Source organism: Capricornis sumatraensis, chromosome 1 (genome assembly GCF_032405125.1).
Source record: "Capricornis sumatraensis isolate serow.1 chromosome 1, serow.2, whole genome shotgun sequence".
NCBI lineage: Eukaryota > Metazoa > Chordata > Mammalia > Artiodactyla > Bovidae > Capricornis > Capricornis sumatraensis.
This window is the reverse complement of record NC_091069.1, coordinates 38,326,392-38,349,176: the sequence shown is the minus strand read 5'-3', so window position 1 is coordinate 38,349,176 and position 22,785 is coordinate 38,326,392. Positions and strand designations below refer to the sequence as shown.

The 22,785-nt window shown below is 49.0% G+C and overlaps 1 protein-coding gene across 1 annotated transcript; it reads right to left on the bottom strand.

The window, feature by feature from the left end:
• Positions 1 to 19,541: 19,541 nt before the first annotated feature.
• Positions 19,542 to 20,650, bottom strand: ASPRV1 (aspartic peptidase retroviral like 1). The gene is given in 2 exon segments (XM_068966757.1): positions 19,542 to 20,485; positions 20,488 to 20,650. Coding segments are annotated over 2 exon segments (1,107 nt in total).
• Positions 20,651 to 22,785: the final 2,135 nt, after the last annotated feature.

The following is a 22,785-nucleotide window of genomic DNA, read 5'->3' as shown; positions in this document are numbered from 1 at the left end:
ACAAAACTCATGTATTTTGTTTGTTTAATTTAGAAGTAAGGCATCTGAGAGATGCCGTTATTTTTTGTGTTTCAATTGTTGTGCCTTTTGAGTTAAACTGCATTTTTGTCTTTCGGTTGGAATATGAAATGTACTGTCCCGATATAAAATAGTGATTATTTGACCTTTGCACTGTTTGTCTGGTCCTTTTCCATTTGATGGCATATAAATGTGGAACTTGATAGATCTCTATATTTTTTATGCACTTGTGATAAACTGACACCAGGGTTAGACACAACTTTTCAGAGCTCGAGGTAGACCAAATCGGCGTGCCAGACAAGCTTCTCTCTAACCAAAACTGTAAGCTTCAGGACCAGCAAACTCAGCCCAAGGCAGCTAATCCTCTTCCCCACGTGGCTAATCAGCCACCCTGATTCGCCAATCTGCCCTGCCATTCACTTATCCACCAGCATGACTGTTAAGAGCTAGACAGTCTTTTTGGTTCTGGTTTTTCTTTTCTTTTCTTTTCTTTTTTTTTTTAAGCAAAATGAAAAACCTTTCTATTATGGTTGTTGGGGGGAGGGGATGGGCAAAGATATAAACCCCAGCCTTTAAGACTTTGACTGTTGTACGTAAATAATAGATGTGTGTAAATATAGGCACATGCATATTTTTATGTGAAAACTGGTTTTAAGAAACTAAGAAGAAATCTATACTCTTATTGATAACCATTGCAATGCAAGTGGGAAAATAAAGAGTATGTAGTGCAGTTTAATTTCATGCAGTGAGAAAATCTCTATGTGTGCTTCTGCTAACACCCAGAAGACCTAACTTTCCCTGCCTGTTGGCTTAGAATGGCGGGCACACACCCAGGGTGTTTTTGGTTTCTTTTGCTAAGCAGAGATCTGGAATTCAAGGTGCTGATAGTGACCGCGGCTCCTTTCTCTAGTCACATATCTTATGCTAGTGATTCAAAGAGTGTCACCTTTTTGAGCAGGACCTAGATTTTTCTTCCTGTCAACTGAAAGCTAAAATAATTTCAGTGTTGATTCAGAATTGAGCTCTAAGAAGGCCCTGACCCTACACTTAGCCGCTTAAGTGGCTTGAGGAATTTTTTTTTTTTAAGATGGGCATTCTCCTTTAACCTCTACTTTTTTCCAAAAGAAACAAAGGGTCCTTCCCTGGGTTTCCTATGGGTCTCTTCTCCGTCCCTGAAGTGGCCAAAAGCAAATCTTGGGGTGTGGGGGAAAAAAGTATAAACTGGGTAGGATTGTAATGTTCAGAATAACTGCCTAGCAATATCTTGGGGCTTAATAATGCATTTTTGTGGACTTCCTTTTTCCTCTCCCCCATCCTTTAAAGAGAAAACTTACTTTTGAACAGTATGTACAGACACATAACTTAGGTTTTTATATCATACTGAATTGGCAAGGATACCACTTTTATTGTGCTTTATAATCCATTTAGTCCCCCAGATCTCACTCCTTTCTTTCTTCTTTGTTTCCCCAAGTGTCTTTGTCTTCCCCTTTCACCTGCCCTGTGTGTTGAACACCAGAAAGTCAAAGGCTGCAAAGCAATTTCCTGCATGTCAGTCTCTTATTTTTGTATGTCTAACTCTTGGATGCAGTAGGTTTCAGTAGCTGGCTACTCCTGATTTTAAAAATCCTTCCTGGGAGAAGATGACCCAAAGACCCTTTTAGATGAGGTGTTTTTTCTCATTCTACATGATCAGATCTCTGTAGACTGTGGGATGTTTTGTTTTTGGAAATAGTTGGGGATGGGGGCAGGGGGGTATGATACGTGATTTATCATGATTTTTTCATTAATTTATTACATGGATGATTTTCTTACCCTATCTTCTGAAAGAAGAAGTAATTGCCTGGCACTGTTATCATCAGCTATTGAATGGCTGAAGAAATTGAGTATCTTTGTCTTCTCTCAAAATCATAAAATAAGAATTAGTAAAGCACTTGTTTCTAAGATTTACCGAGATTTTAAATTCTGATTTCTTATTCTGTCTGGAGGGTGTGGAGGATTGAGAGGGCTTTCTTCATTTTAGCTTTCACCAGAGAACCAAGCTTGCCTTGACCCCTGTCCTTAGAATTGGTGCTCTAGGAATGTTGCTGTCAACCATCAACGTTGGGGGCCATCACCCTAACAGTAAACACAGCCTAAACAGGGAGCAGCAGACAAGAGTGTGAATATCTGTTTCCAGATGTTTATTTCTTGATGTAAATATGATGCCAATGTAAATCCTGTGTCAAGACATAGAGAATGGTGCTTTTTACTACAGTTAGTACATGCATTTTGAGAACTACTCCATGTTTTAGAGAATCTTTGCTGTGTATATGTAAACTTCTGTATTGTTCAACTGTTAACAAATAATAAATTATTTCATTATTAAAGAAATTTTCATCTTCCTGATGTTTTGTACCCAGTTTAACCTTTCGTGGTTTTTTACTTAGAGAACCGAGTTCATCAGGTTTCTCTTTCCTTTTAATAATCATGGAAAATTTGCTGGCCAAAAGTTCTTCGGACTTGGATTCTGTAATGGGAGCTTTGATCGTGTGGCTCCGATTGAGGCCCTTCCCCACTGCCTTCCTCCTGCTCAGGCACTCGCTCTTGGCTCTGCTCCACTGCGATACATCTGATCATGCAGACTGCATGCGGGACCACACAGCAAACCAGACTACCCTGTCTTTCTGGCAGCCCATGGTCTGGTGGGGAAGAGGGCAATGTACTCACCATTCAAGGCAATGCGGTTGTTGGTGGAATAAAGTCATACAGGGACAGGCTATGAGAACTCATAGAGGTGGTGACATTCAGGTTGGGCCCTAGAGAAAGAGTCTTTCCTTGCAGGCAAAGAGAAGAGTCAGTACAACCAGGCAGGTGATGGAGAAGGGAGAGCTCCTGGGGCTGGGGTGTGGCTGGGAGCCCGTGGTGAGTGATGGGGTGCAAGGGGGACACCGCAACAGGAAGGACAAGTCACTGAGAGGAGAAAGCGTACCCAGTTTAGGAAATTTGTTTTTTCACATATTAAACCCTTTGATTAATTCACATTTATTCATTCATTTTTTAAAACTTTATTTGGACTTCATTTGTTTTTCTTGATCCACGATCCTACCAAAGGCACATGTTAAATCCCAACCATCTCTCCTTCAGACTCCTCTGGCTGTAACAGTCACTCAGTCTTGCCTTGTTTTTGCTGTTCTGAAATATTTATTATTTTTTATTCATTTATTTGACCGTGCCAGGTCTTAGTTATGGCACTTGGGTCTTCAGTCTTCATTATGGCATGCGGGATCTAGTTCCCCAACCAGAAATTGAACTGCCCCCTGCACTGAAAGTGCAGACTCTTGGCCCCTGGACCACCAGGGAAGTCCCTTTCTATTCATTCATTTGACAAACAGGGATTGCGTGCCTGGGCGGGGCCAGGCTCTATCTTAGAGCTGAAGACATAGCAGTGAACGAAACACACAAAACCCTGCCCTCTCAGATTTCCTTTCTAGAGCAGCAGGCTTAGTGTTCAAATCCTTGGCCAGGCAAGTTTGCTGAGCTGAGTGCACCGTCCTGACCTGACATTGTTCCCTCAGCAGAGCATTTGTTCAGAGTTAAGGAAAAAGTTTCTTTCTTCTTGGCCAGTGGCTTTTTATTCTAAAACTACCTAAAATTTTTGAAAGATTTTTATGGTGCCCCAAAAGTGAACTATGATGACTTGAGGGTGTTATGAAAAAGGCTCCTTCTGGTATTTCTGCTTGGGAAAAGCTAAGGCCTACCTCTTCTGTTTTCTCCCCCAAAAGCAGGGCTATATGGTAGGCCCTCCTAGGACGTGTGAGTCTGGGACCCATCTCTGTGGATTCCAAACTGAATCCACCAAAACTAACTTGCCAGCAACATGGAAGAAAGCTGCATTCTGCCTCGCATCAGGACCCCTGTTTACTGTGGCCGAGAGAGGAAGCTTTAAACCACAGATAACCAAGACAGCTCTCATATAAAGAGAACCTCTCCCACAAGATGACAAATCTTATTTTCAAGGTTTCCTGACTTTGTTTGTTCACAGTAGCCTGATGAAAAGAGTCTTCTTCTCTTCTGCTATTTGGGCCCATGGCCAGCTCACACGTGCTGAGTGCTTATTGAGCACTGAGTGCTCTGCCCTGTGTCCCCCGACCCCAGCCAGGAACTCTCACAGCCCTGGGGATGTCCCATCATTATGCCCATTTCACAGGTGAGGACGCAGAGAGAAGGCTGAGGCATCTTGCCTTGAGTTCATGGAGCTGGAGACCTCTGGCCAGAGCCCCATTCTCCCTTGCCTCAATTTTTGCAAATTGCAATTGTGTCAAGTTGTAATCCGTTTTTCATGCACAGGCACCTTTTCTGTTTTAAGCCTTTGAATGCAGCCACCTACTTTCTGTGGAGGAGCCTTCACCTCCAGTTAGTGGGGCCGAAACAGGGAAAGCACAAGGCAGCTGGGGATTGTCATGGCTTGGTCATCACCCCGCCCTAGATCTCTCCTCTCTCCGCTTGCGGTGAGGAATAACCACCCTCTCTGGATCCTAACACGGAGCCCGTGGCAGCAACCCAGGCAGCCCCTGAAGGAGGACGTTCTGTCCAAGCGTTGAAGATGCTCTTTCTCTACCATGTCTTTTGAGTTGAAGACCTTGTGACATCACTCTCCTGATTCAACCAGCATTACCACATACAGATCTGCTTAGCATAGGCAGATCCCCATCACCCCATCACCACCGAGCACCACTTTGTCTGCCTCTTGGGTGTCATGTGACCTAGACGAGGAGGGGCACACTGAAACTCCCTGCACAGAGACCCTGGTATAGCAGACCTGTGCGTATAGCCCATTTGGCCTTCCCCTCCGTTTGGGATAGTCAGCTTCCAGGGCTCAAGACCCCCACTGTTCAGGACTCGGCATTGACTGGGTGGAAAGTCCGCTCTCTGCCCTCTCTGTCCCAGGTAAGACTTGTGGAGTGGCCGTGTGGAGCCCAGACAAAGTGGTTGGGGCTGCTAACTAGGGGTGACAGGCTGCCCAAAGAGAAAGGAAGCCACATGCAGGAAGAGAGTGAGGGACCCTCCTTCAGGCGGACGGGAGGGTAGGCTCTGGCTGGCTGGAGCTTCCTCCAACCTCCCTCCTTGTGAGCAAAGTCAGCATCTCTGTGAACACAGGCTCCAGACTTAGTGGGTAGCTGAGGCAAGAGCCAGCACTGGAGCAAAGTGGGTGGCCCCCTAAGACCACGGAAGAGCTGATGGCCAGGGAACTTGGAGGGTTGAAGAAGTTCACTGTGGCCCCAGCAGGTGTGCTAAGTCACTTCAGTCGTGTCTGACTCTCTGCGACCCCATGGACTGTAGCCTGCCAGACTCCTCTGTGCCCAGGACTCTCCAGGCAAGAATACTGGGGTGGGTTGCCATGTCCTCCTCCAGGGGATCTTCCTGACCCAGGGATTGAACCCCATCTCTTAAGGCTCCTGCATGGCAGGCAGATTCTTTACCACTAGTGCCCCCTGAGAAGACTTGGGATGGTGGTGGGTTGTTCTCTTATAGAATGCCCTTGGCCACACCTGGGGCAGAGGTGGGCGAGGACAGTCAAAGCAGAGACCTCTGTGTCAAGGATCCGCCTGCCTTCAGAGAAAGCATGGCCTGGGAGAGAAGACACCTGGAGGCTGTCCCCAGCCCTGCACAGAGGGCAGGGGGATAGGAGACCCAACCTCCATCTGCTGGGAAGTTTGTTCAGTTAAAAACACAATGTCTGACTAACTCCTGCCTTGCCTGGTTGATATTCCCACCGCCCAGAAGGCAGAAGATGTTTTCGTGAAACACCAGAGCGAATTCTGATCCATGAAGACAAGCAGGATGGCCAAGTGGAAGGAGAGGTCCTCAGGAGGAGCACCATGTCCCTTAGATGCCTCAGAAAGGGGTCCCAGGTGACGGTCAAGGACACTCTGGTCAGATGGATCCCACCCTTTCCACTCTGGGTGACCTGGCTCTAGTTTCCTGGGTCAGCATAGTGAACATATAATAGTATTTACTTCTTGGGGCTGTTGAGGGGATTAAGGGAGACACGGTGTGGAAAGTCCAGGGCCTGGCGGTCAGGAAGCTTACTGTCTCTGAGCAATGACAGTTCACTAGCAAGGATCGAAGCTGGAGGAGTGTCAGGAATGCAACAGATTTTCAGGAAACAAAGTTCTGACTTTCAGAAAGAAATCAGCCTGGAAGGTAAAATTACATTAGAGGGTAGGGAAGTGTTCAAATATGTCATTCTGACTGTGCTGTTTAGACAACAAATTGTGGGCAGGAAGTGGTTAAACTGAAAGGAGGAGCAGAGAAAGGCTGACTCAGGGATAGAAGGTGACTGACTGGGGGAGGCGCCAGTTAAGGGGACTTCCCTGACGTGGGCCGTCCCTGGTGGTCCAGTGGCTAAACTCCAAGCTCCCAATGCAGGGGGCCCAGGTTCAGGCCCAGGTTCACTCCCTGGTCAGGGAACTAGATTCCACATACTGCAACTAAGAGTTCACGGGCTGCAATTATAGAGTCCCATGTATCACAGCTAAGACCCAGCACAGCCAAGTAAATAAATATTAAAAAAAAAAAACTAGCCCAGAATCCCCCAGCCCGGTAAGGGCAACCCTCAAAGAGAAAGCAGGCAGTGCAGGGGTGGCTCTGAGAGACATTTTCAAGTAACTTATCAAAAGAGTGCTAGGTCCTCAAGTCCCGGCCTTTGCATGCATCTTTCCAACAGCAAATTCAGACCAATCATACCTAGAGCACTAGCCAGACAGTCAAGGAAAAGCCACACTTCAGGTGTAAACTCCGAGCAACTACAGGCATGTGACATTCTCTGCAATTTTGGAGTTAAAAGCTTGAGTCAAAGCAGTTGCCGGTCAAGTGCAGACCAGCACCAGGCAGTAACTACATGGGGCCTAGAAAAGGCATCAGTGGAAACAGATCATCAGGGCAGGACCTCTCTCTTCACCACACTTAGATCCTTTAAGGGCCTCCCTGATAGCTCAGTTGGTAAAGAATCTGCCTGCAATGCAGGAGACCCCAGTTCAATTCCTGGGTCAGGAAGACCTGCTGGAGAAGGGATAGGCTACCCACTCCAGTATTCTTGAGCGTCCCTTGTAGCTCAGATGGTAAAGAATCCGCCTGAAATGTGGAGACCTGGGTGCGATCCCTGGGTTGGGAAGATCCCCTGGAGAAGGGAAAGGCTACCCACTCCAGTATTCTGGCCTAGAGAATTCCATAGACTTTATAGTCCATGGGGTCGCAAAGAGTCAGACGCGACTGAGTGACTTTCACTTCACTTCACTTCAGATCCTTTAAGGTGGGGCAAAAATTCAGAACCCAGTGCAGGAATCCCAGCGCTTTCCCTGAAGAAAGGGTGTGTATTTCCTCAGAGAAACGGTGAATCATGAAGTTGATCATCTTTCTCTTCTTGCTTTGGCTGCCAGGAAGCTCAGAGTTAAATGCACACCTCACCTTTAGTAATTATGGGAGACCATGTGATTTTTAATTCGTGTTCTAAATTTCCCCTAGTCTTTTCTCTCACCTTGATTTTTATTTAAAAAGTTTCCTACTTTAATATATGTAAATTTGGAAGTCGTTTCAGATTTACTCATGTAGAGAATAAAGAGGATGGCCATAAAGGAGCACTGCCTGTGTATAATGAAAAAGTTTCCGGCCTTTTCTTTTGCAAGCAGGGGGAAGTGAGGTTGACTGAGTCAGGGTGAGGTGATGAGGGTCAACAATGAGGAGAGGGAAGGTGCAGTGTTTTTCTTTAAGTAGTGGAAATGAATTTGCCAAAGTATAAAAGAGAGCTGCCTTGGGGCGGAAGGTAACCCCACCTCGTCTAGAGGAACTGGGCTCCTCCAGGGCTTTCCACAGAGGCTGGAGGCAGCAGCAGAGTTGACCTGGGTCTGAGTCACCTGTCAGAAGCGGAAGGAACACTGCCTTTTCTTCTCAACTCAAGAAGGTTCACTGGACTGAAAGCAAATGAGAATAGTGTTTTTATAGGACTAGCCTGGAATCTGCTCTAGTGCATATTTTTAAAGAGTAAATCACCCACAAATGTCAGCATTTTATTAACAAATTACTCATGGTCCCATCAAGTGGACCATGGGTTAGTGGACACAGGCCAGTCTGCAAGATGGTGGCCGGCAGAGCAAATGGAACACTGTCCTCAGGCCTGGGCCATGCAACACGACTGTGGGAACCCGGAGTCGAGGGTGGCTGGCACGTTCTCCGCATCTGCGATGACCCCTGGATAGCAAGTTGGAATGCAGACCGCCGACAGAATCAGGGTCCAATCATTCTTGACAGGCTGCCGTAAGGGGCGTCATCGTAGACAGATGCGATTGAAGAGACAGTACAGGCTCCTGTGTTCAGTCATGAATACACCAGTCACAGGGGCCTATCACCAGATGGGCTGGATGCCAAGTCTCCACTGTGAAGGGGCTGCTGCTGCTGCTAAGTCGCTTCAGTTGTGTCCAACTCTGCGCGACCCCATAGACAGCAGCCCACCAGGCTCCCCCGTCCCCGGGACTCTCCAGGCAAGAACACTGGAGTGGGTTGCCATTTCCTTCTCCAATGCATGAAAGTGAAACGTGAAAGTCAAGTCAGTCACTCAGTCGTGTCCGACTCAGCGACCCCATGGACTGCAGCCCACCAGGCTCCTCCATCCATGGGATTTGCCAGGCAAGAGTATTGGAGTGGGTTGCCATTGCCTTCTCCTGTGAAGGGGCTACCACAGAGCAAAGCTCTCGGGTCTCATAAAGAGGCCCATAGGGGAAACCAGAGCAAGTAGGGGCCCCCAAAATGGGGGCTAACAGCTCAAGACAGCACGGGGCCCAGCAAAACTTCCTCCCTGGCTCTGCTCCCCTCACTCCACCCCAGGGTCTCCCTACCCCCATCCATGAGCATTTCAAAACAGACTTCAGATCTCAGCCTTCCTTAATGGCCCAAACCCCCTTGCTGAACTCCACCTGGTGCAGCAACACATCTGAGTCTCATCTGAATCCCATCTGAGTCCCTACCTGACCTGGTCCTGGCCACCCTCCCTGACATCTCTTTGCCGATTTCAGAAGTCCGTATAGTCAAAGCTATGGTTTTTCTAGTAGTCATATATGGATGTGAGAGTATATGACAGAATCCTTATGGTTGGATCATAAAGAAGGCTGAGAGCCAAAGAATTGATGTTTTCCAACTGTGGTGCTAGAGAAGACTCTTGAGAGCCCCTTGGACAGCAAGGAGATTGCACCAGTCAATCCTAAGGGAACGCAACCCTAAATATTCATTGGAAAGACTGATGCTGAAGCTGAAGCTCCAATCCTTTGGCCACCTGATGCAAAGAGCCAACTCATTCAAAAAGACCCTCATGGAGTCGCAAAGAGTTGGACACGACTGAGCAACTGAACAACAACCCTCCCTGAGCTCAGATCCTACCATCCTACTCCTCACTCATTTTGTTTCACCTGCCCTGGCCTGGGGGTCTGGGCCTCTGCCTAGAAGGCTAGCCCGGCCACCTCCCTTCACTCAGGTCTCTGCACAAACATCAGCTGACCCATGAGAACTCCTTGACCCCCTTGGCATAAAACTGCATATCCCCCATCATTTCAATCTACCACCCACCCATCCTGATTCATTTCTCTTTATCACCACAGGACAAGTCATTTTTCTGTCTGTCTGGTATTCAAATACAGCCATGCAAAAGCAGAGGCTTGACTCTCCTCGGTGGCTCTGTCCTAGGCCGGTGCCCAGCACACTGGATGGATGGATGCTTGAATGGCTGGATGAAGGGATGGATGGATGGACAAATGGATAGATGGATGGATGGATGGGTGAGTGAGTAAGAGACGAACTTCTAATTCAGAGCTGAAGCAGACAACAGTCTCCAAAGTCATGTGCCCCAAGGGCAGATGGTGAGACACGGAGTGAGGTTTCTCCTACATGTTAAGGACTTTATCACCATCAAAGCGCAATGAAGGCAGCGCGATGAGAGCTGTGGAAATTGCCTGAGTTTTAGAATACTCCAGATGACTTGGCCAAAAAAAGAAAGCAATTTGATAGAAAATAATTTGGTTGAGAAGTTGAGAGGAAAACAATGTGGCCTGAGGAAAAATTTGGTCTAAAAAAGACATTCCACCTTATTTTCCAAAAACTGGAATTTTGATGTAGCATAGAAGAGGAATGCAGGAGCCGATTATCCAGAGTGAAGTAAGCCAGGAAGAAAAACACCAATACAGTATACTAACGCATATGTATGGAATCTAGAAAGATGGCAATGACGACCCTGTATGAGAGACAGCAAAAGAGACCAGATGTATTGAACAGTCTTTTGGACTTGTGGAAGAGGGTGAGGGCGAGATGATTTGGGAGAATGGCATTGAAACATGTATGTTATCACATGTGAAATGAATCGCCAGTCTAGGCTCGATGCATGATACAGGGTGCTCAGGGCTGGTGCACTGGGATGACCCAGAGGGATGGGATGGGGAAGGACGTGGGAGGGGGGTTCAGGATGGGGAACACATGTACACCATGGTGGATTCAAGTCAATGCATGGCAAAACCAATACAATATTGTAAAGTAAAATAAATAAGTTAATTAATTAAAAAAAAAGAAGAGGAGTGCATTCTTTTGTACCTTTTCAAGTATGTTGCTTAAATTTCAGAATAGTTTTACTCTCTGCTTTAAATACCTAGTTAATATTTTAGCCAATTATTAATATTTTAATTCTGTTCGTTTAAAAATTTTATCATTAAATGTCACACATATAGGTAAAAGTCCATAAAACATAAATGTACTGCTTAGTGAATTATTATAAACATATAGACACAACCCAGTCGAGAACCAGGACACTGTCAGCCCTCAGGCGCCCCCAAATGCCTTTCCCAACATAGAACCCTCGTTACCCAAAGGGACAGGGCAACCCTGCTTCTGCTGTAATCATATCCTTTCTTGCCTTTATAATTTTCCTCCTGAGTAGACATCTGTATGCACTGCAGTTTAGTTTTGCTTGTTGGTTTTAGAATATTTTGTAATTGGAATCACGCCGGACATGTCTGTGTCTGGCGTTTTTGCATTTAACAGTATAGCTGGGAGGTTTGTGTGTGTCACATGTTCACATGTGGTTGCAGTATACTCGTTTCCATCACTGTATTGTGAGGCTGGTAACAGCAAAAGGTTGGAAACAATCTGAATGTCCAGATATAGGGAACTGGCCAAATAAAGTATGAGTTTACAAAACAGAAAGTACTGCATAATCCTATCTTTGCTGAAAAGGAAAACCAAGAGTTAGAGAGTGAAAGAGAAAGAATGAAGGGAAATACATCCATATGAATGTCTACAGAGAAAGGTCTGGAAAAATATGCCACGTCTGACCTAGGCGGAGTGAGTGGGCACAAGGCTCTTTGTAGTTTCCTCGTATATTTTTGGACTGACCTAATTTTCTGGTTTTCCTAAATGAGCAGTATTGCTTTTGTAAAAGAAAAAGAAAAAAGGAATTTAAATAATGAAAAACTCATCAAGCAATAATAAGCAACAATCAAAAAAAAAAAGGCTGTGGAATTTTGGTGAGGTTTAAGGGAGGGTTTTCCTTCCTAGTTTATTTTAACGCCAATGTCTCCTCTACTTGTTTGATGATTTTTGTGAATTTTTTTCATAAAGCGATAGAATCAATGAATGTTTCCGACCACAGTTAACATGTTAGTGAGTTCTGCAAATACCTTACACACTGTTTAGCTAATGAAGACCTCTTTGTTGAACATTTCAGCTATTCAAATTCATTTTCACCCACTTTGTCTTGCCTTGCTCTATTTATAATAGATGCAAACAACCTAAATTCACTTTAGCCAAATCTCTGTTTGTCCAAACTGCCCCAGTGGACTGAACTGAATATTCTAAAGGCAGGCAGTCTTCAATGCCAACCTCAGTTCAATCATTTACCGTGACAGCAACACAGCAGATTAACCTTTCCCTATTTCAACTTACCCATCTGTTAAAGGGGGGTGAAACCTACACTGTAGGGGTTTTGTGACACTTAGAAAGAAATGTCCACATCAGCATCCACAAGTCACCTCAGGCCAGTCTCTCAGTCTCAGCACTGTTGATGTGCAAGGACTGGGGAATTCTGTGTTGGGGGGTCGGGTTGCGGCAGGGGGCGGGGCAGTCACGTGCCCTGGAGGATGCCATTAGCAACCTCCCCACCCCTCAGAGCTGTAACAACCAAAACTGCATCCAGAAGCTGCCAACTGCGCCCTGAGGGCAAACCTGCTGCCTTATGTAGACTTGTCCCCCTTGCGCAGCCCCTTGAGGTTCCCCAAGTCCTGTTGGTTCTTCCTCTGTGTTATCTTGGGAATCGGCCCCTTTCCCCACTGAGCCTGCTTAGCCTCGTCAGCCAATGCCTGAGCAGCAAAAATCCCACAAAAGTCCCAGACAGCCTCCCTCCACCCCGACTTGTTCCCTGTGCTGCATCTGTGGGTAGTGGCACAGGAGAGCATGGATGTGTGCTTTTGTTGTTGACTGTTCCATCTAGAGCAAGGAACCAGTGTTTTGGGGCTCTCTTACGTCCCTGGGCCAAAAGCCAGTGTCACCTGTAAGACAGAGATACGTCCCTTCCCCATCCTTTGTACCTGCCCAAACCCACAGATGACAATATGTTCGAGTGTCCTGAACGGGAGGTAGGGGGAGGCCTGTAGGTGAGTGAGAAAAGATGAGGACAGATCTGGCCAGACGGGGTGGACAGCAGTCAGTCCTGAAGAGAAGAGACACCCACACTCCACTCAGCAGCCTCATCCCAAAGAAGTGACAGGACATCACAGGGAGTGGCTAGCCTGGCGCCCCCAGGATGGCAGGACCCAAGACCCGGGCCTCTTGTACAAGCGTGCATGGCACAGACATCAGCACAGCCACGTGGCCTGAACGAACCTGTGAACAGAGACGTGAGCATCTATGACTTGCAGCCCTTCTCCCTGCAAGGTTTCAGTGCTGCCGAAGATTCTGGGACCTTTCCCCAATCCAGAGCAGGAAATGTCCCCAAAATGACTGAGAGTGACTGTCTTAAGAGCCCAGTTGAATGGGGACTCAGAGTAAGACATAATTAGCTTTAATATTGGGGGAAAATATCTTTAAGTGGCATTTCCCACACATCTCTGAGTTTGCGGAGAGGTAAGCGTCTATCTACAATGCGAGAGACCCGGGTTCAATCCCTGGGTCGGGAAGATCCCCTGGAGAAGGAAATGGCAATCCACTCCAGTACTATTGCCTGGAAAATCCCATGAACAGAGGAGCCTGGTAGGCTACAGTCCATGGGGTCGCAGAGAGTCGGACACGACTGAGCGACTTCACTTTCACTTTCAGATGCATTACAAACGCAGATGTCAACATGTCACTTCCCTGCCTTCCCCTTACCTGAGGATGAAGCCCCCTGACTGCACACGGTGGAGGAAGCAGGTGCTTATTCTCCACACTTGCTCCCAGGACAGACATCACTCATCAACTGTGCCATCTTGCTGGCTGTGTCTGAACACAGTCCCAGCATCTTTTGCAGTGCCTCCGAGCAGGCAGCTGTGTGGATCTGAGTTGGTACTCGAGAAGAAACCTAGTGTTTACTTTAGGACCCACCACCGCCACCACCACCTCATCCTCCACAAACACATTTTACCACTTTTAAAGTTGGGCTACACCATCGGTACATACATTAACGTTTACAAGGTTTATTTTTTCTTTCTCCAAAAAATACTAAATTTATAATGCACTCTTGAATTGAGTGCATCTCAGAGCTGAAGAAATCCAGCACTGGTTATTCCTAGCTTTCTGGAGTTTCCTCCAAGGCCATTTAGGACCCTGCCCCTTTGTCCGCAACCCAAGTCACCCTTTAGCCAGCACCAGCCCAGCTTGTCTCCCTCCCTCCCCTCACATTTCTCCCTCTACCCTGCATCATCTTGGGAAACAACCACTTGTCTTTCAAGACTCAACTTAAAGGTCTCCTCTGGAGCCCTTCCTGACCCCCAGCCCCACCACATGACCCCCTGTGCCCATGCGCACATGGGCATGAGGAGGGGACACCACACTGGGCCACTCTAAGGCTTAGGCTTCCTTTGCCCGGCTGCCTTCCTCCTCTTCAGACTGTGAATCCCTGGAGGGCAGGGCTCACTTCACACCCTTCCCAGGGCTGGAAGATGCTCTAATTGGAGCTCAGATAGACAGGGCAGGGCAAGGGTGGCCCCAGGCAAGTCCCACAAGCAGCAGGTGGAGAATTCACCCCTATCCAGGCTTAGGCAAGGCTGGCCCACCAAATCTGAGCAGTCAGAACTCAAGAACCAATTTATGAGCCCACAGTGGGAAGCAACAGCCAGGTGGAGTGGGTGGTCATAGTGGCCTGAGCAAGGTTTGTCCTTCTTGCAACCAAGCCAGGGAAGCCACATGTATTACCCAGGGTGCTTGGTAGCAGTAGATTCTGGCCAGGACAGTGACTGATGGGACTGAAATGTGTGGTGGCATAGCTCTGACAGCTGCCTCAGTGTCTCCTCAGGGACTGAGGACCAGGTAGGTAGGCCAGGTCACCTCTCTGGGGCATTGGGGCTGGCCATTCCCTCAGCATTGCCGTAAGAGAAGGATGTGTGGCCTTTGGTCTCTAATTCCAACTGCCCTCCTGATGGACACATTATATCCTCAAGGTAAACTAATGGCCACAGATGGGCACCTAAGCACGCCTGGGAGCCTTAACTCGCCTTGTGATGACTACAGTCTGATTTGATTGTTTATCTTTCTTGTTTGTTGCCAAGGACCACCCACACCTGGCACTGAATAGGTGATTAATAATTGGTTGCTTCTGGCTTTGTTTTTCATAGGCTTATGGATTAGCAATTCTGAAACTACTCTCTGGGTACTTAGGATTGAGCAAATAAGTAACCTGGAGTCAGGTTTCTCCCTGGAGAAAGAAGTTGCAAATATGGAAAGGAGGGAGATTAGAATAAACTCTGTGGTGCTGGGTTGGAATTGGAAGTTCAGTATGAACTCAAATTTTAAATATATATAGAAAGTATATATATATACATACACACACACATATATATTTTTTGAAAGATACATACAGAAGCATACATAGATGTACTATTTTTTTCTTAGTTCTGACTACTGAGAGCATCTAAGAGTATTGACATCCTAGTAGTAACAAGCATACCCAACAACACCCAGCTCTGGTTTCAATACCAGACTCCACCTAAAGAAACCAGGGCTCTTGGAGAAATGGCCAGTTTCAGGGGTGGTTCAGGGAAGGTACAAAATGAACCTGGAACATCTTGTAACAGAAAATAAAGAAGCGCTCAGATGATGGTAGGGACATGTCCCAGAAAGACAAAAACCAGTCTGAAGAGTTTCCCAAGGCCAAATTTAAAACAATGTGAGCATCAGAATGATAGTAACAGAGTATAGCTCACCAAATAAAATAATAGTCTGTGAGTCTAAAATTATTTAAATAAACAATAAACAAACAGGAGAGAAACACTCTTCTTCAGAGTTGAGTGCCGGCTCACAAATGTAGGGTAGAATTAGAAAATCACCATTGGCAGGCCAGGACCATCGAGGGGTCTAATAGGTGACTGATGAGAAAGGCTATCTGTATAGTCTCAGAGCATCAGCCTGGAAGACACTCATTAATTATACAGGGAAGTGACTTCCCTGTGCTCCAAAGGCCAAGATTCTGCACTCTCAATGCAGGGGGCCTGGGTTTGATCCCTGGTCAGGGAACTAGATTCCACATGCTGCAACTAGGAGTATGCACGCCACAACTAAAGAATCTTGTGTGCTGTAAATAAGACCCAGAGCAGACAAGTAAATAAGTAATAAAGAAGATTAATATATTTTTTTAATTATACAGGGAAAATACATGTAGTTTACAGGGGGAGATGTGTCACCATTTTGACCAGCTAATTCAAGTTAACATCACCAGTAATGGAATAAATCGGTGTCCCACACCACCTGATAGGATCCACTGAGAAGGATACAATATCAATTTGGGGTATTCTTACCAAAAATGCATAACCTGAATCTAATCCTGGGAAAATATCAGAGTCACAAATGTAGGTTCACATTCTGCAAAATGGCTGACCAGGCTCTTCATAAATGTCAAGATTATGAAAGGCAAAGACCGAGGACTGGTGCAAATTAGAGAGATGGAAGAGGCACGATCACTAAATGCAGCGTGCACCTTGCTTGGGTCCTGGCCCAGAGAACAATGGTTTTCTTTCACTCTAAGGTCATTATTGGGCCTTCCCTGGTGGTCCAGTAGTTAAGACTCTGTGCTTCCAATGCAGGGGGTGCAGGTTCGATCCCTGGTCAGGGAACTAAGTTAATTAAAAAATAAAAAAGCATGAAGAATTATCTAGCAGAGTTGGTAGAATTAGTAGGCATTTAGTATACAGTGCTTGCATGCACACTTAGTTGTGTCCAACTCTTTTGCAACCCCACAGACTGTAGCAGGCCAGGCTCCTCTGTCCATGGGATTTCCCCAGGCAAGATATAATACTGGAGTGGGTTGCCATTTCCTTCTTCAGGGGATCTTCCCAACCCAGGGATGGAACCCACATCTCCTGCGACTCTTGCATTGGCAGGAGGATTCTTTTACCCCAGAGCCACCTGGGTCATTATTTAAAGGGTGTCTGGTGGGGATCATGAGTTGCCCCTTAACTAGAGGCATCAGAAAGTTCTAGGACAGGAATTTTCAAACATTTGTCTGCGTAAGAATCACCTGGAGATTTTGTTCAGTGCAAGTTCTGCTGCATGTCTGGGTGGGGCTCAGATCCGCTGTTTCTAACAACTCCCAGGTGATGCTCACAGTGCCTTTCTGCTGACCCAGGGCCCACCCTTTGGGTCGCAATGAGGTGGATACAACTGGGATTAAGACCAGGGCTTCTTGAGCCTGGCTGCACTTCAGGACCACCAGGAAGAAGCGGATTTTATGGATCCTCCCAGTGATTGTGACGGGCAGCCAGGATTAGACCTTCACAGCCTCAGCTGTGTCTGTCTTCTCCTGTCCACTGTCTCAAGCTCAGACCGGAAGTCTGAATACTGCCCTGGCCGCCAAGCTGCATTTGTTGCTGCTCCTCTACTCTGTCCTGTTCCCAGAAGCCAGGTGAATCTTGCTGCTCCTTCACAGTTCAAACACTTTCATACAAGTTAGGTGCAACTCCCCACCCAGAGATCAAGCCCTCTGAGATGTGTGGCCGAAACGCACTGTACCCGGCTGCTCACCACCCTCCCCCTCGACACTCTGCTCCCAGGAAGCAGCGTCCCCGTCCTGCAATCCCGGCTCCCTTCACACACACAGCACCTCTTGTCTCAGTCCAGTCTCCAGGTAAGAGGAACCATCTCCAGTACCTTCCTCCAGGAGGCCTCTGCTGTGATGTCAGACTGGCTGGGCCCACCCGGGTGCTCGCTTCCCCCAGGAGAGAGAGCTGGCTGAGAGCCTGGTGACTCAGACTCACTCATAGCAGGGCACGAAGGGTCTCTGTGGTGGGGACACAGGTCATCCTGCTCCTGTTCATACAGGCAGAGCTCTGCAGCCCACGTCCGTGGGGAACAACTTGGGTGTTGCCCTGAAATTCTGGCCTGGCACCCAGCTCGCCATTCATCTGTTCACCTCCCACCCACTCTTTCCCTTCCCTCCTCCAGCCCAGCAGGTGGCTAGGATCTGAGGGACCTAGAAGAAAATAGGTCACAGGGAGGTGCCACCTAGGTTGTCCCCTCTGGGGAGGGTTTGGCCTAGGAGAGAAGATGTAATTGTCAGGTGTTGAAAACCAACTTTGAGATGGGGGATGGGGGGCCTGAATGCCAGGAGACCGCCTCCCACTCCCCTTCCCCTTGGCTCCAAGGCCAGGGCCAGGGCTGGGCCGCCACTTCCCTGGTCCTCACGTTCCTGAGGAAGAGCTTCCTCTTGATCCAGCACCCGCTGCTGCCCCACGTGCCCTGCGGCTGATGTGGCCAGTCCCTGTCAGGATGCTGGGGAACCCAGGGAAGGGGCTTCATAATCAAGGGGATTAGGGACCGGGGGTGCCGCACTTTCCAGGAGAATCACAGCTGGAATCTGAGGGAGGAGCAACCACTCTCGGCTCAGACAAGTTCAAGGTCAATGCCCCAAAGGCTTCTTAGAATAAAGCTCATCGCCACCTCTGACTCCCACTCAGGCTGTTCCCCTCTCCCTCATGAATGTCCAGATGGAAACTCTCAGGAGAGGCTCATTCTACCCTCATGTAGGGAGAAGACCCTCCCCACCTCCCATCAAGTTTCTTGAAGCTTTGCACCCTTAGTCTCCCTTTGGGCCAGGAGTTTTCAGAGTCCCAGTCCCGCTGAGTTCTAGAGAGAGGGGCAGGAACCTGGATGGAAGTATGAGGTAGATCCCCTAAGAGAAATGTACCCCATTCCTGGATCTGGAGTGTCATCCCCCCACCCCGCCTCCACTATCCTGCAGAATGTCCTTGGGCTGCCCCAGCCAGGCAGGGTAACACCTGGTCCCCAATCACGCTTTCTGCCTCCAAGTCCTGGCTCCCAGGTGGCTGTAAGAACATATTTTCCAGACAGAGACTTTATCAGTTCTTTACAATAACCATAATTTTCCAATCCCCAATCAAGCCCACAACTTGAGGGTCACTCTTGGGTATAAGAGGCAAGTTGGATACTAAAATATTGCAGTTTGTAATGATTAGAGGAATCAGGATTAGATTAGGCATGACAAGAACTATGGAGGAAATAAGTCAAGCTATATGAAATCGAGGTTGTCTTGGAAAATCCAAGCTATATTGTCTCTGTACATGCATTCTCTTCTGTTTTCTAGCGAGACCCTCTGAAAATACTTGAACCTTCCTTCTCTTCACCACTCATTCCTTGTTTTCCCCAGCCTCTCACATCCATTGCATTCATCCCCAATCAACACATTACATGGTTTTTCCATGAGTCATCCTTTATTGCTGTTTGAAGTCATAAATTATTGGCGCGAGACGCAGTGGGTTTCAAAGCAAATGACAGAAGGAAACACAGTTTGCAGGTGGGAAGACCCAACAGTGAAGAATCCCAGAGCAGCCATCACCCTGGCCTTGAGGGTTGGGTCTTACTTGTAAGGACCCTGCAGCCAGGACCTAGCCCAGTCGAGTCAGACTACCTGGCCCACAGGTGATCGAGCCACATCTCCGGGGAGCTGAAGGGGTCCCCCAGTCCTCTCTCAAAGACCATCACTGTAGCCTTCTTGGAACTTTCTTCTGGCCTCCAAGTCTTTGCCACCAACAGCAGTGTGACAACCACAAGGACCCTCTCCCCTCTGAGACAGCCAACCTACTCTCCTCACCTGTTCCTTTTCCAATGGAAGCTTCCCCTGAGCAGGGCAGATAAAGGCCCCTGCAGAGGGAGGAGCAGGGAGGGGAGCGGGAAAGGGAGGGGAGCAGGAGCAGGGGAGCTGGTTTCAGAGGGCTGGCCAAGTCCAGTGACCCCCTGAGGAGACGTGCCTGTCCCCTCCACCACGGTGGGTCCTCCCACCAATATCTGAGGGATGAGGCAAAGGGAGCTTCTCAACAAGAGAGCTGCTGCCCCCGCTCCTCTGAGGAGGGCTCCTCCTCTATGAGCTCCAGGTCGAACTCATCTTCCAGGGACCCTCCCACTGGCAGAAGGCGGAACTTCTTCCCTTTAAGTGTGCACGTGCGGTGCTCGAAGTCCAGGACGGCGTTGTGGTCCTGGAGCACGTCGGTGCCAATGATTGCTTCCTCTGCACTCGCGTTGGCCACTAGGAAGGCTGCCTTCAGCTTCAGCTTGCCCAGGGACACCGCTGTATCCCAGACGCCCAAGATCTTCATTTCGGCCCCGTTGGCCACTTTCACCACATTTTCAAAGGGCCGCAGCGTATCCAAGTCGCCATCGGTGACCTCCTCCCACAAGCTCGGGTGGACCACGGAGACCTGGGCCCCGGAGTCCACCAGGAACCTCACGGGCACTTTGCCAATTTTCCCTTTGAGGTAGTAGCCCTTACCCATGCTGTTGGCAAAGACGATCTCCTTGGGCAGGTGGCTGTGAGCAGCCTCAGCCCCCTCGAAGGTCTTCAGGAGGGTCTCTTTCACAGCCCCGTAGTTTCCCTGGTCCTCGGGACTGAGACCATTGAAGGCCCCCAGGGCGTCTCCCCTGAGGGACTCTTTCAGGAACCTCAGCTTGGTGATGTGGTCCCAGTGGTTGAGGTGGTTGATGACCTCAAAGCGATGCAGCCAGAGGTGTGGGGCCACACTGGCTCCATCGAAAGGCTCTGGGACGAAGGCACGCTCCCGGCTCCTGACTCCGCTCCCGGCCATCCCTCTGCTCCCTTCTGGAAGGGCAGCAACAACCCACAGCAGGTAGAGAAAGCCACAGAGCAGTGTCAGCGCAATCACGCTGGAGAGCAAGGCTTCTCTAAGCAGACTGTTGCTGGGTGCCCGCTGTTGGCAAGCTGGAGGGACCAGGCGAAGGCTGTCTGACGGACTGCTGGGTGCAGAGCTGTGGCCTGCTCACTCTGCAGAGCCTTTTTGATACCCAGCCTGGGCCCCCAGGGCTCCCCATTCGCCTTTGTTCTGGGAGCTCCGCCCCTGCTCCTCCCACTCCCCCTCCCTCCAGCATCCTGCTCGACGGGCAGGATCAGTGCCCCGCCCTTCTGCATCCATCAACCCGACAGGCCGCGGGGAGCCCACGTTGCAAGGAAGGCCAGCCTGGGTCAGAGGGGGCCTCCTCAGGTACCCTCCCCAGCCTGTGTCCCAGAATAACAGATGAGGACAGGACGACGTTACGACATCCAGGTGTTTGTCATCAGCTAAAGGAAGGTGGAGTCAGGGACCAGAGGCAGGACCCGGGACCTTCAGCTTCTCAACCGGGGAGGCCCCTTTGCCCTCAGCCTCGAGTGACCCCCTTTGAGTGGTTAAGGGGAAGGAGCTTACATTTACTGTGTTTCTGCTCTGAAGTGAGGGGCTGGGTGTTTCTTATGAGCTCTGAACCAAGTACAGAATCCCATAAGATTCTCTGGAGAGATGGAGGAGAGTCCTCAGAATCAAGAATGCCCATAAATAGTTTCTTTAAATGAGGGAACACATGGACACATTTTCCATGAATGCAATTGCTACAGTAGTTTTCCCTGGTTGATCACACCTAATTCAGAGTCATTCTGCCTTCTGGGAGTGAGTGCCAGAATCTGGAGTCAGGCTCCGACTCTAGCTTCTGGGCAGGCCTCCTCCTCGGCTTCTCCCGTCTCACCTTCCAGAAATCTTTATAAGAGTCTGTTCCCCTGGTTCTTCAGACCACCTCTTCATCTGGGCATTTGTGGAAAGAGCAGCAAGAGAATTCCACTCCTTTTTACTCCAAGAGGGGGAAGCACCCACTGTGTTGGCAAAGCCAGCAGTGAGAGTCTGGATGGCTTTAGATGGAGGAGGCTGGCTGTGGGACCTTCTGTGGGGTTTGGGGGTGGGAGGGTGGAGAGCCGTCCCAGGGCACCCCATGGATACCCAGAAGACAGATCTGGGAGTTCATGGCTTGGGCTTGTGCAGGGCGACTGGGGCTATTGTGGGGGGCTCACACTGATGACCCTGTTTAAATGTCGCCCCTCCACAGAGCCCTCTACTCTGGCCTCACCAGTGTGCCCACTCCCAGGTGACAACCATGGCAGTGTGCTATGTGGTTCATTCATAGGTCTGTGTCCTGCCCATGTACGACTGCCTCCAGGCCTGGCAGAAACTGACTCTGGGGCAAGTAGGCGCTCTTTACTGGGCTCCAAGCCTGCTGAGTGCTGTCACCAAACAGGAGAGATGAAGACAGGAGAGGAGCAAGAACCAGAAGCACACCTGTGGCTCTGGGCTGTTTCTCCTGGCCCAGAGCCTGTCTCTCACCAACTCCCTGTCCCACTGATCACCCGGTGCCTGGTTGAATTCCAGAGGACCCTAGCTCCAGTCCTGCCCCTGGTTGGTCCCAGGGCCTCTGACTATGCCAGAAGACCCTTAGCCCCTCTGGCTGTGTCAGCCCCTTGCACCTGACACAGTGAGCCAGCACAGAGGCAGCTGGGTCAACACCTCTCATCACAGCTGCCTGGCTGAGGTGGGGCCATCATGCCATTCCAGAAACCCAGAGGAGGGGGAAGTGGAGTCACTGGGCAGGTGGGTCTCCTAGAGGATTGCACAATGCAGAACCTGCACCCAGAGAAATGGCCCTGCACCCACAAGACCAGGAAGCCCCTTCTGCCACTGGATGTTTGTGGATAGACTCCTGGTCCCTGGAATGGGCATTGTTCTGTGGCCCAGGTACTGACCTTAGTGGCTTTGTGGCTCCCTGGTATTCATCACCTTGAACCCTTGGTCCCCTGGAAGTGGGAATGAGTTAGGAGGCTGGCATGTGACCGAGGGAAGTAAGAAGTAAGGTGGCTTCTCAACTGGCAACTAGGACTGCTGGATGCCCCCACTGTGGCCTTTCAGACCATCATGGTGGACAGTGAGGTTAGGTCTCCCTGTTGCTATTGTCTGGAAATAGGAGGTCCCTGGGACCTGGGTCATGGTCCTCACTTGATTGGGTTTGGTGTTCACTTTGGCCAAGTCATTCAACGTCTATCCCCCCAGTGAGCGTCAGGACAACCTGTAGGACAAACCAGCCGCTGTACTCCACCATTCTGAAAAACAAGGAGCTTGAATGGCTAAATGGCTTGTCTCAGGCCCAAGCTGCCCGGTGCATGTAAGGGCATTTTGCAAATAAAGGCAGGGAAGCAGGTGTGTTGGGCTCAGAGAGGCATCCGGCTAGGTCCTGGGGCTTTGCTGTTGA